The following is a 12176-nucleotide window of genomic DNA, read 5'->3' on the forward strand; positions in this document are numbered from 1 at the left end:
AGTTTTTATATGACCCTATTTAGTTCAATTAAATCCTTATTTTTGAAAGTGGAATCTCAGAATGAATTCTTATGCACATGCGCAAATAAAGACTATTTCAGCTATTGATATGTTATAATCAATGAAGATCTCCAGAGCGCAAAACATAACGCACTGGATAGTTTGTCAAATCTGAAAAAAAAAAGTCATTATTACAGATTTAACCGAGGGTGCAATTGATTTCGTTTGAGAACCGGGCCTGATTTGCATGCGTGGCGCAGACATGATGGGAATGTGTTGTTGTTGTTCCTGTAAACGAGGTCGGTGACCCGAGCAGGAATGAGATGCGCTTTACTGGAGGCGGAGAGATTGGGAGGAGTGAGACCATCCACCCTCATCATCCTCTGCTACCGTCAAGTCAAGCGAAGCAGAAAATGCTCCCGGCGGGCGCAGGGTGAACTCAGCCCGGTAAGACCGACGCCGATGCTCCGGTCCTCGCGAGTGGAGCGATCGCTCACCTGTGGACATGTATCAAGGTGTAGCGATGACCGCTAACCACGGACCCGCGTCTTACGAGCCCGGTTTCCTCCATAACGCCGCCGCTTCGCCGGTGTACGTGACGCCCACCCGGGTCACCCCGATGATCCCGGCGCTGCCGTACCTCCAGACGCCGCAGCTGAGCAGCCCGGTGTCCGCGCACTCGGGATGGGCGCAGGCGGGCGCGGACACGGTCGCCTCTTACAACTGCACCGGCGGCCAACATCACTCTCCGGTCTCCAGGTTCACGTTCTCCACGAGCCCTCCGTTAAGCTCCGGGGTCGCGGTGGCGAGGGAGACGGCGAATTACTCCAGCCCGCTGAACATCTCCGCCGGAGGGAGGGAGCACTACGGTTCCCGCGGTCTGAGCGGATCCTATCACCGCGGATACCCGGATTACTTGAGCCCCAACATCGGAGGCTCTTGGGCGGCGTCGCACTTTGACAGCTCCGTTCTGCACAGCCTCCAGAGCGGCGGAGCGCCCGGGGCAACGCGGCACCACAATTTAGGTGAGAATTCAGAGTGATTTCCAGAATTATTATTATTTTCTTAAACGTAGATAAATTATAAGTAAAATAGAGTTCAACGGCAGACGCTCTTAAAAATAAAGGTGCTTCACAGTGATGCCATCGAAGAAGCATTTTTTTGTCTAAATGGTTCCATAAAGAACTTTTAACATCTGAAGAACCTTTCTGTTTCACAAAAGCTTTCTATGAAGGTTCTTCAGATTATGAAAAGGTAAGGAAGACATGGTTCTTTGTGGAACCGAAAATGCTTCTTCTATGGCATCCCTGTGAAGAACATTTCAAGCACCTTTATTTTTTAAAGAGCGACTAGATTGAACATGAAATTCTGAAGCAGAAAGACTAAAAAAATATTGTGGAGCTTACTCCATTATTTTGTTTTATTTGCAACTTTGGAAAATATTTTTTTTACAGTGATGTATTTTTGGTAAAAAGATCTTAAAATCAGGTAGAAATGTTAGAAAGAAATAGTCATCGATGGTTTGAGCATGATGCGCATTTGTGTTTGCATTTGACGAAGTTTAAATGAGAACTTGCACGACACTGCTTATGATTCAACATCTGATATGAGAATAATATTGAAATAAAGCGAAAGTAAAACACAAGTGATTTAACGCTTATGCACTGCTAATTGTTTTTTTTTTCTGGCGTGAATTTCTTTTGATGAAACTTTAAATTCGTCATAAAAAAACCCGCTTATAAATTGGCAACGCGGCACCACAGTTTAGGTGAGAATTCAGAGTGATTTCCAGAATTATTATTATTTTCTTAAACGTAGATAAATTATAAGTAAAATAGAGTTCAACGGCAGACGCTCTTAAAAATAAAGGTGCTTCACAGTGATGCCATCGAAGAAGCATTTTTTTGTCTAAATGGTTCCATAAAGAACTTTTAACATCTGAAGAACCTTTCTGTTTCACAAAAGCTCCTTTGAAGGTTCTGCAGATTATGAAAAGGTAAGGAAGACATGGTTCTTTGTGGAACCGAAAATGCTTCTTCTATGGCATCCCTGTGAAGAACATTTCAAGCACCTTTATTTTTTAAAGAGCGACTAGATTGAACATGAAATTCTGAAGCAGAAAGACTAAAAAAATATTGTGGAGCTTACTCCATTATTTTGTTTTATTTGCAACTTTGGAAAATATTTTTTTTACAGTGATGTATTTTTGGTAAAAAGATCTTAAAATCAGGTAGAAATGTTAGAAAGAAATAGTCATCGATGGTTTGAGCATGATGCGCATTTGTGTTTGCATTTGACGAAGTTTAAATGAGAACTTGCACGACACTGCTTATGATTCAACATCTGATATGAGAATAATATTGAAATAAAGCGAAAGTAAAACACAAGTGATTTAACGCTTATGCACTGCTAATTGTTTTTTTTTTCTGGCGTGAATTTCTTTTGATGAAACTTTAAATTCGTCATAAAAAAACCCGCTTATAAATTGTAAAAACTTAAAAAATTTAAAAAAAAATTAAAAAGCGTGTATTATTTTTTCAATGTTGTGTTGCGTTTTGAAACCGTGTAAAACTACAAAGTAGGCTCAATATAATTTCCCATAATAATTAGTTACATTTATTTTCTGTTTCTTTTCTGCATCAACTGATTATCAGAATAATGAACATGGTGAAATCTAAATTAACTTTGGGTATTTATGGGTATAAACATCAGCTTTTAGAAAATGTGTTGTCTTTTGATCGAGTTTATTATCATTATTATTATTATTTATAATAGCTTACAGTTTATAATAAACAGTTTTTTACACAATGTATGTGAGCCGAGAATTTAGATGATTTCACTCTGATCGAATCAGTCATATAAATATGTATTGCAAAAAAAAATATATATATATATACCAAAAAAAGACTCAATGCAACGCTATTCTACATGAGAAAATGTGCAGCTGTCACTTTAAATGACTTTCACTGTGTGCAATGAAATCTAAACAACAACTGATGTTATATTGAATAGATTACTGAACTGGCTTTACTATCATGATATTATTATTATCAGCAGGGCCTGGTACCTGTCCAACACTGATTTGCATTTATGAAAGCACTTTCTGTTCGTCTTAAGTTTATTCATGAGGGTTTATTGTGTTTTTCACACTCACCCTAAACTTTATAATGAAGTGAGTCCCAGTTTATCTGAGAAGCACGCGACAATCATAACCTCGAACAGATGCTCAGATGCTTATGTTCTGAGAGATAGAGCAAGAAAAATAACAGCATTACAGTTAAACCAAATCCTGCAGAGTGTCGCTTTGTGTTGATTTAATCATTTTGCTCGTTTAATATGAATCGCATTGTAGCTTAAACTTTAAAATCGACAAAAAACACATTATAAATAGTCCATAAGGATACTTTTTGAGAGCATATGGATGAAAAACTACTACATAAATATTTTTTTCTATATAGGAATTTAATTTATTTTCTGTTTTATTTCTTTAAGCTCGATGTGAAACTGCTTAAGACTGAAATCTTATTTTAAGGCGTAATGTTATTATTAGGCTTATAATACACCTTGTTAAAAACATAAATGTTATTTTTAAGCTTTAATGAAATTGTTGCACTTTTGAAACATTTTGGGTTTACATTTCATGAAGTCATTCAAATCACGAAAATAACTTATGATAGATTTATTTTTAATAATTTTACATTTATTTATCTTTATTTTTTATCTGTCGTGTATATGACTGGAGAGAATAATGAAAAATATTTTATAGACTCATAATTTATTAATTCATAATAGAATTCAATTTAAAACTGCAAGATATACTTTCATACAGATAAATAAATTTACCTGATAAAAATACATTTTTGTGATCTGTATACATAAAGGATTAATAAGGGTTTGATTCAAGAATATTATTCTGTTGTATTCGTTTTAGACGATTGTTAAAGAATTGCTTTATCGAAAGTTTGACTTGTTTTTTTGTATATTGTTCTAATGATCAAATTCAGAGTATAATTCATACAGAGTGCAAGTAAAAAAAAACCGTGGTTATGTATTTAATTTTTCTGGTTAAAATCCTGTTAATACGCCCATTTATTATTATAAGCCACTTTTGAGTAGACTTTATTATATAGATGATGGTGATCTGAGGAATTCATGTGATAATGATAACCAGTATTTACATCAATAACCACTCTCATTACTAAGATTTGATTAGTAATCATTTCTATCATTTTATAGTTCTATCATCACGAATCTGTGTGCAAGATAACTCATGTTTGCCTGAGATATGAAATAACCTACAGAAGCAGATTTTTCATTAAACCTAGGAGTAATGTGCCCTTTGTCGTGATCATGTGTTATTAATAGCGTGTCGTAAATGAAGCCAGAGATGGACTTTAACATGCGGCTGAAAGAAGCTTTTTTTGGTGCTTGAGCCCGGTCTCATGAAAATGCGTATAGATAGTACGCCAAATAAAAACCAAAACTCGTGGCATTGATACGCAAAAATGGACTTTGGCGTGCATATGATACGCATGTGTTTGGCGTGCATATGATACGCAGTTTTCACGTGCATATGATACGAAATTTGTTGACGTGCATATGATACGCATCTACCCCACAACCCTAAACCTACCCATCGCGTAGCATATGCATGCCAAAGTCCATTTTTGCATATCAATACCACGAGGTTTGGTTTTTATTTGGCGTACTATTTATACGCACTTTCATGTTTATTTTTGCAGCTTATAATGAGTTTCTCGGTGATAATCAGCAGCTCCCCGTCAGTCATTGCAGTAAAAGTCTCCCAAATGTGTCCAGACTGTGTGTTTTTCAGGGCTGAGCGTGTGTTGTGTAGAGTTTGACCTCTGCTCATTAAGACTGAAGTCATTGTCCCAAACAAGCTGTTATTTGCTGATCGAGCGACTGCTCTGTTGTGCGCTGTTCCTGTCGCGTGGGTTAAATCTCAAGGTTATTCTGGAATAAAGCCCGCTGACAAAAATATGTTCTGGGAACGTTGTGCTGACGTTCCTATTAGGTTATGCGAACGTTCTATTTCAGAACTTTGCAAACATGATTGGAACGTTCCATTTGAATGCTCTCGGAAACACGAAGTAACGTTTAAAAAATGCTGCATGAACGTCCAACTGAAACGTTTAAAACGTTAAACATTTTGCAAACATTATTTCTGAATGTTCTCTGAACGGTCAACATGTACAGTATACATGTTTTAAAATGCAAACTTTAAGGGACATTTCCATTTTATCATTTTGCAAACATTATGGAAACATTCCATGAACAATGTATAAATAATGATTTTGTGCATTTTGAGAATAATATTAAAGACCAGAGATTGCATTGAGTTTTATTATTGCAGTGTTTATTTTTATATTTTATTTTGCACAATTTTATTATTGCAGCTTTTTCAGTGTGCGCAGAAGTTTTTTTTTTTTTTGCTTTGTACTTTTTATTGTTGCTTTATCTATTTTAATCTTCACTGTTTTATTATTGCAGTATTTATTTTTTATTTTGCACTATTTTTTTGTCTTTTCAGTGTTTGCAGAAAGTTTATTTCTTTATTTTGCGTTATGTTTTATTATTGCAGTGTGTATTTTTATCTTTTATATTGCACTATTATTATTGCAAATATATTTATATATGATATTTATATATTTTTTTATTTTCCCTATTTTATTATTCAGTCTTTAATGGTGTTTAATCTAGTTTTTTGTATTTTTTAGCAATGAAAAAAGGTTGTAAAACTTGTTCTCGAAGCATTTTCAACTTTCTGAAAAACAGAGCACTGCAATAAAAAAATTATGCAAAATAAAAATAAACACTGCAATATTAAAAAAGTACAAAATAAATCATAAAAATGAACACTGCATGCACTAATAGAAAATGCTAAATAAATTATAAAAATAAACGCTGCAATAATACAAAAAAAACTACTAAAAACACACTGCAATAATAAATTAGGTATTAAATAACTTTTTCTAAACACTGAAACGATTGCAATAATAATACACAAAAATAGTGCACAACAAAAATGAAACTTTGTTAGCTGTGTGTCAGCTCTTTTAATATCTCATAATCCTCTGCTCGATCTGTAATGAGTCTTTCTGGTGTGTGCTGTGATTTATGATGCTGAACGCATGTGACAGAACGCTTACAGCTTGTTAAAGGTGTCTGAAAGCCTGAGGAATGGTTCAGTGAGAGAGATGAATGATTATGCGTCTGTCTCATTTGTCCACACTGGTCCGTGGTTCAGTGTTGTAGTTAAGGGCCCCTCAGGGGCCGTCTGTCATGTGTTTCCACTGAGACACCGCAGAGCTCCACACACTGCATGAGCAACAGCGCCTCCTGCTGATCAGGAAAGTCAGCTGCTTTGACTCACAATGCAAACGCTACACTTCACATTTTGCTGTCACAAATGTATGACTCTTTTTTATTTTGCACTATATCATTACAGTGTTTATTTTTACTTTCCACTTTATTATTTCTGCATTGATTATTTTTATTTTGCACTTTTTACTATTGCAGTGCTTGCTTTAATTTTTGACTTTGCACTGTTTCTTTATTATTGCAGTCTTTTATTCAGCGTTTGCAGAAAGTTTGTTTTTTATTTTGCATTATTGTTTTACTACCGTAGCGTATATTTGTAGTTTTTATTGAGCATTTTAGTATTATTGCATTGATTAAATCTATTTAAATTTTTATTGTTTTATTATTTCAGTGTTTATTTTTCTTTTTAATCACATTTTTTCCTTGTGTGTGTATATTTAAATTTTTTGTTTTGCGTTATTTTGTTATTATTGCATTGATTTTATTTATCTATTCATATTTTCACTGTTTAATTTTTGCAGTTTCTAGAAAGTTTTGAAAGTATTATTTTATTTTTCATTTTATTTTACACAATTTTTATTATTGCAGTGATGTTTATTTCTATTTTGCACTTTTTATTACTACAGTCTTCAGTGTTTGCAGAAGGTTTATTTTGTTTACTGTAATTATGTTTATTTTGCACTTTTTTAGTGTCTGCAGCAAGTGCTTTGGCAACACAAGCTTTACATTAGATAACTGCATTAAAGCTCCAGAACCTAGATGCTTTTCTTCGAAAGCACAGATAAAATGGTGTTTGTGAAGTGTTTAGTGAATATGAATATGAGTGTGTTTGTTCTGCTCAGAGCTGCTGGAGGATTTCTCTGAGGATCGTGAGTGTGTGAACTGCGGGGCGATGTCCACTCCTCTGTGGCGGCGGGACGGGACGGGTCATTACCTGTGTAACGCCTGCGGTCTCTATCACAAGATGAACAGGATCAACCGGCCACTCATCAAACCGCAGAGACGACTGGTGCGTTTCACTCACATTCACAACATCATTCTACCTCCGCTCAAGACCTGGGAAACTGATCCTTTTCTATTTCAACTTTAAAATCTACGTATGTCAAATAAATAAGTATAGTACACATAATACGTAATAGTAAGTATAATACAGTACAGTTCATTAAACACACGTTTTTCATGTTGTTGACCTATCATAAAATGAAATAATTTGGAGCATGTGAGGACTTTGCTTCAACATTATTTATTGTCTATTTTGAATTTTGTTATTATTGCAGGGTTATTTTTTGCATTATTTTTCATTATTACTTTTGTTATTTTTATTATTGCTTTTTTGCATTACTTTTTATTATTGCAGTGTTTTTATGATTGCAGTGTTTATTTTGCAGTGTTTTTAATTTTTATTTTGCATTACTTTTTAATTATTGCAGCATTTTTTGCACTATTTTGTTTTATTATTGCAGGGTTTTCAGTTTTTGCAGCATATATATTTTTTTATTTTGCATTACTTTTTATTATTGTAAGGTTATATGTTTTGTGCTATTTTTATATATTTTTATCATTGCAGTGTTTTTCTATTTTGCACTATTTTTTATCATTGCAAAGTTTAGTTTTTATTTTCAGTGTTTGCAGCAATTTTTATTTTGCAATATTTTTTATTATTTCAGTGTTTGCAAAAAGTTTATTATTTTATTTTTTTGCATTACATTTTATTAGTGCAATCTCTTTTTTTTTTTTTATATTGCAGTGATTATTTTTTGTTTTGCACTTTTTAATTACTGCAATGTTTTCATTGTTTTCAGCGTGGTCTTTTTAAAAATATTTAATTTTTGCATTACTTCGTATTATTGCAGTGTTTTGAAGGTTTCATTCAGATTTGCAGACTATGACTGAGCTGCTGATTTCTGTCTGTCTCCTGCTCAGTCTGCATCCAGACGGGTTGGTTTGTCCTGCACTAACTGTCAGACGACCACAACCACTCTCTGGAGACGTAACGCAGAAGCAGAGCCGGTCTGCAACGCCTGCGGACTCTACATGAAACTCCACGGGGTGAGACAGACTTAAGAAGATATGTGAATATACTCGGTTTGCTCTGTTATTAGTTGACTTCACCCTTTGGCAATGCAAATATACAGTTGTTGTGTCAAAAACTCAGTAGTAACGCTGTGTACCCAGCAGACGGAGTCAGAGAATCTCAGAGTTTCTGCTCTTGTGCTCAGGTTCCTCGTCCTCTCGCCATGAAGAAAGAGGGAATTCAAACCCGCAAACGCAAACCAAAAAACATCAGCAAGTCCAAACCTGGTGAGTGCAGAGAGCTCAGCAGAAAACTCTCCTCATTAGGGTCTCAAGTCAGAATCATGAGCGTGGAATCAGTGATTGTGACCTTTGACCTGTGTGTGATTTGAAGGGTCATCTGAGGGTCAGACGGTGTCCAGTGCTATGAACTCCAGTCCCACAGAAGAACCGCGACCTATAAAGACGGAGCCGGACACGGCTTCACTCTACACACACCACAACACATCGATGAACACACCGGTCAGAGAACAAAACACACACACACTGTGACCGCACTGCTGCTTTATTAGCATTGTGCAATGAGTGTCATTTTTATTGTATTATGAATATTCATTTTTAAGTATTATAATTACTATTATTGCTTATTTATTTAAACAAAATTAATATTATATATTAAATATTATTTGTATTTATAAATACAATAGCTAAATATTATAAATTATCCTTTACATTTTAATTATATTAAATAGTTTATGTGTGAGTATGTGTGTGTGAGAGAGAGAGTGTGTGTGTGTGTGTGTGTGTGTGTGAGAGTGAGACAGCTGTGTGTGGGTGGGAGGGAGTGAGAATTTTTTATTTAAATAATATTACTATTATATATTAATATGAAATATATGTTAAATATAGAATTTGTATTTATAAATATTATACATTTATAAATATTATAAACAAACCTTTAAATATTAAATATATTAAATATTTTGTATATATTCATGTATTCAGACATTGTTTCATATTTTTTATGATTATTATGCAGTTTATGAGTTCACATTAATTTAAAGAGTGCATGAAAAAATATTAGTATTTCTAGATATTATAATCATTTAAATTTAATATGTAATTAAATTTTATTAATTTAATACAATCCACAATATTTTATATTTATGATTATTATATTAGAAATAACAATTTTAACAATACATATAATACACATACATTATAATAATATATAATATAAATATATAATTACAGTGTATGTATTTAAATTAAAATTCATATATAATAGGATAACTGAGACTTCTTACAGCACTTATATATTGTTGCTCTTTTGTTAGTTTTGACTGCTTTTATTGTCCTCATTTGTACGTCGCTTTGGATAAAAGCGTCTGCTAAATGACTAAATGTAAATGTAATGTATGTATATATATATTAGTGCTGTCAAACGATTAATCATGATTAATCGCATGCTAAAATAGTTTTTGTTTACATAATATATGTGTGTAACGTAACATATTTTTCTTAAATAATGCATGTGTTTGTATTTATATATACATAATAAATATACACACAATACACACACATTATGTGAACAAAAACTTTTATTTTGGATGCGATTAATCGCGATTATATATATATATGTAAACTAAAAATCCATTATTCATTTATTACAATTGTTCATTTATTAAATGGTTTTGTCTAAAGTAATTCTTATGAACAAATCTCCAACACGAGTAACACAAAATCTTTCCTTTGTCCATCCAGGTCTCTGTGTTTCTGTCGTATATGGGAACTCCAAGCTCAAGTTCTGCTCTCAAACTTTCTCCAAGTGGATCTTCCAGCTCCAAAAGCGAAGTGTGGAACAGCCTGATTCTGGCATAAGAAACCGAGATCCTCCCGTGAAAGCGTCTCTCCCTGCAGAGCTCCGAGCAGAAGAACTGGTCTGTCGGGTGCCAGAACCAGCGAGCTTCAGCGATGAAATGAAGATGCAGAAATATCTCTGATGTGTAGACAATCATGGAAAGATACTATACCTACAGTGAGACCTTCACATCAACAGATCAGTAGAAAACCCTGGACCTGATTATAAACGTGCTGTGAATCGCAGGAACCAAGACCCTTCAGTCCCAGAAGATCACGAGAACGTTATATAACCTGAACGCTCCAGATCACGGCTTGATGGACTCATAGCATGTGCTTTACTCATCTTTAAGACATTGGTTTCATTCATTTTAAACCATTTGAGTGGCATTCAGTTGCTATAAGTAAACGTGTTAGAGCAATAGTTCACCCAAAAATGAAAATGTGCTCCATCCGAGATGTGAATGAGTCTGTTTCTTCATCAGATCTGGAGAAATGCAGCATTGCATCAGTGTCTCAGCAATGGATGTGAAAGGGTGCCGTCAGAATGAGAGTCCAAACAGCTGATAAAAACATCACAATAATCCACAGCACTCCAGTCCATCAGTTAACATCTGGAGAAGACAACAGCTGAAACACATCCAGCATTAAGACGTTTTTAACTCATGAATCCATAAGCCATAATAACTCTTCCTCCAGCTTTTGTCTTCTCCAGACATTAACTGATGGACTGGAGTGCTGTGGATTGCTTGTGGATTATTGTGATGTTTTTATCAGCTGTTTGGACTCTCATTCTGACGGCACCCATTCACTGCAGAGCATCCATTGCTGAGACACTGATGCAATGCTGTATTTCTACAAACCTGATGAAGAAACAAACTCATCCTAATCTCGGATGGCCTGAGGGTGAAGACATTAACAACACACTTTTATTTTGGGGTGAACTGTTGCTTTAAAAAAAAAAGAGCCATAGTGGCACAACACTTTTCTCAAGAAAATGTAGTAATTGCTGCATTTTGTTGCAACGTTTTTCTCTCCCATAGCACTCCTGCTCTATTTTAATGGATAATTCTATTTTTTCCTTCACACTATATATCTGCAGGGAAACATTTATTTTATTTTTTATTGTCATGATGAGCATTATTAATCATGTCTACGAGCAGATAAGAACTTGCAACATGTTATTCCTGCTCACATTAGACCTGTCCTTTGTCTGCAAACAAAATTCAGATTTGTTGCAATTTAGGTTTTTATTTTTGATGGCATCTAATGTAAAGACCATTGAGTCGACCTGAAATCTTTGCGTTAGCAGCCAGACCCACCAGCATTAGTTCACCAACTTCCTGTCAAGATAAGCCACTTCCTTGAAACTTTAAAAAAAATAACCCTCACCACAAATTTTACTTCCTTTACAAATCTAAGAAAATCCCCTTTACTGCAGCTGAGCTCCTTTAAATGTATCTAATTTTTAAATACACTCTTATATTTATTTCTAATAGAAATCAGGGTTACAGTTTGCCTTGTAAAGTCAATCTGAACGTGTGCATCTGATTTCTCAGACTGTAAAGAAAATAGAAAGTCCACATGTAATTCTTTTCTTGTAGCAGCATTCTATTATATTAAATACGAAACAACTCACTCCATGTTTAACTGTTGTTGCGCCACACAACATCTATGTGACAATTAGATTAAACTGTTTGTAATTTCAGATTCAACTTTATTCTTTCACAGAGAACGAGGTTTTCTATGTCTTTAAATCCCCCGTAAATCTGTTTAGTAATAAACTCAAATAACAATTAAAAACAACTGCCCTAATCATTTTTATTTGTCAAAGACTAAATAGTTCACACTAGGAGCTATAACTATAACGATAACTACTAGCGAACAATGACGCCCTGCAGTTTTGTCGTCTGTCGCTTTAAATATTGGAACGCTTTCAGGATGGATTCTGATTGGCTGTC

At 34.4% G+C, this 12176-nt stretch overlaps 1 protein-coding gene across 1 annotated transcript; it reads left to right on the top strand.

Annotated features, from left to right (window-relative positions):
• Positions 1-396: 396 nt before the first annotated feature.
• LOC107564601 (transcription factor GATA-4-like) lies at positions 397-10736 on the top strand. Its single transcript, XM_016249718.1, has 6 exons — positions 397-1025; positions 7185-7351; positions 8266-8391; positions 8562-8643; positions 8750-8877; positions 10120-10736. The coding sequence occupies exons 1-6, from the start codon at positions 506-508 to the stop codon at positions 10234-10236; spliced, it is 1140 nt and encodes a 379-aa protein (XP_016105204.1). The 5' UTR covers positions 397-505; the 3' UTR covers positions 10237-10736.
• The last annotated feature ends 1440 nt before the right edge of the window (positions 10737-12176 follow it).

The sequence above is a fragment of the Sinocyclocheilus grahami genome, unplaced genomic scaffold (genome assembly GCF_001515645.1).
Source record: "Sinocyclocheilus grahami isolate Dianchi unplaced genomic scaffold, SAMN03320097.WGS_v1.1 scaffold949.1, whole genome shotgun sequence".
Lineage (NCBI taxonomy): Eukaryota > Metazoa > Chordata > Actinopteri > Cypriniformes > Cyprinidae > Sinocyclocheilus > Sinocyclocheilus grahami.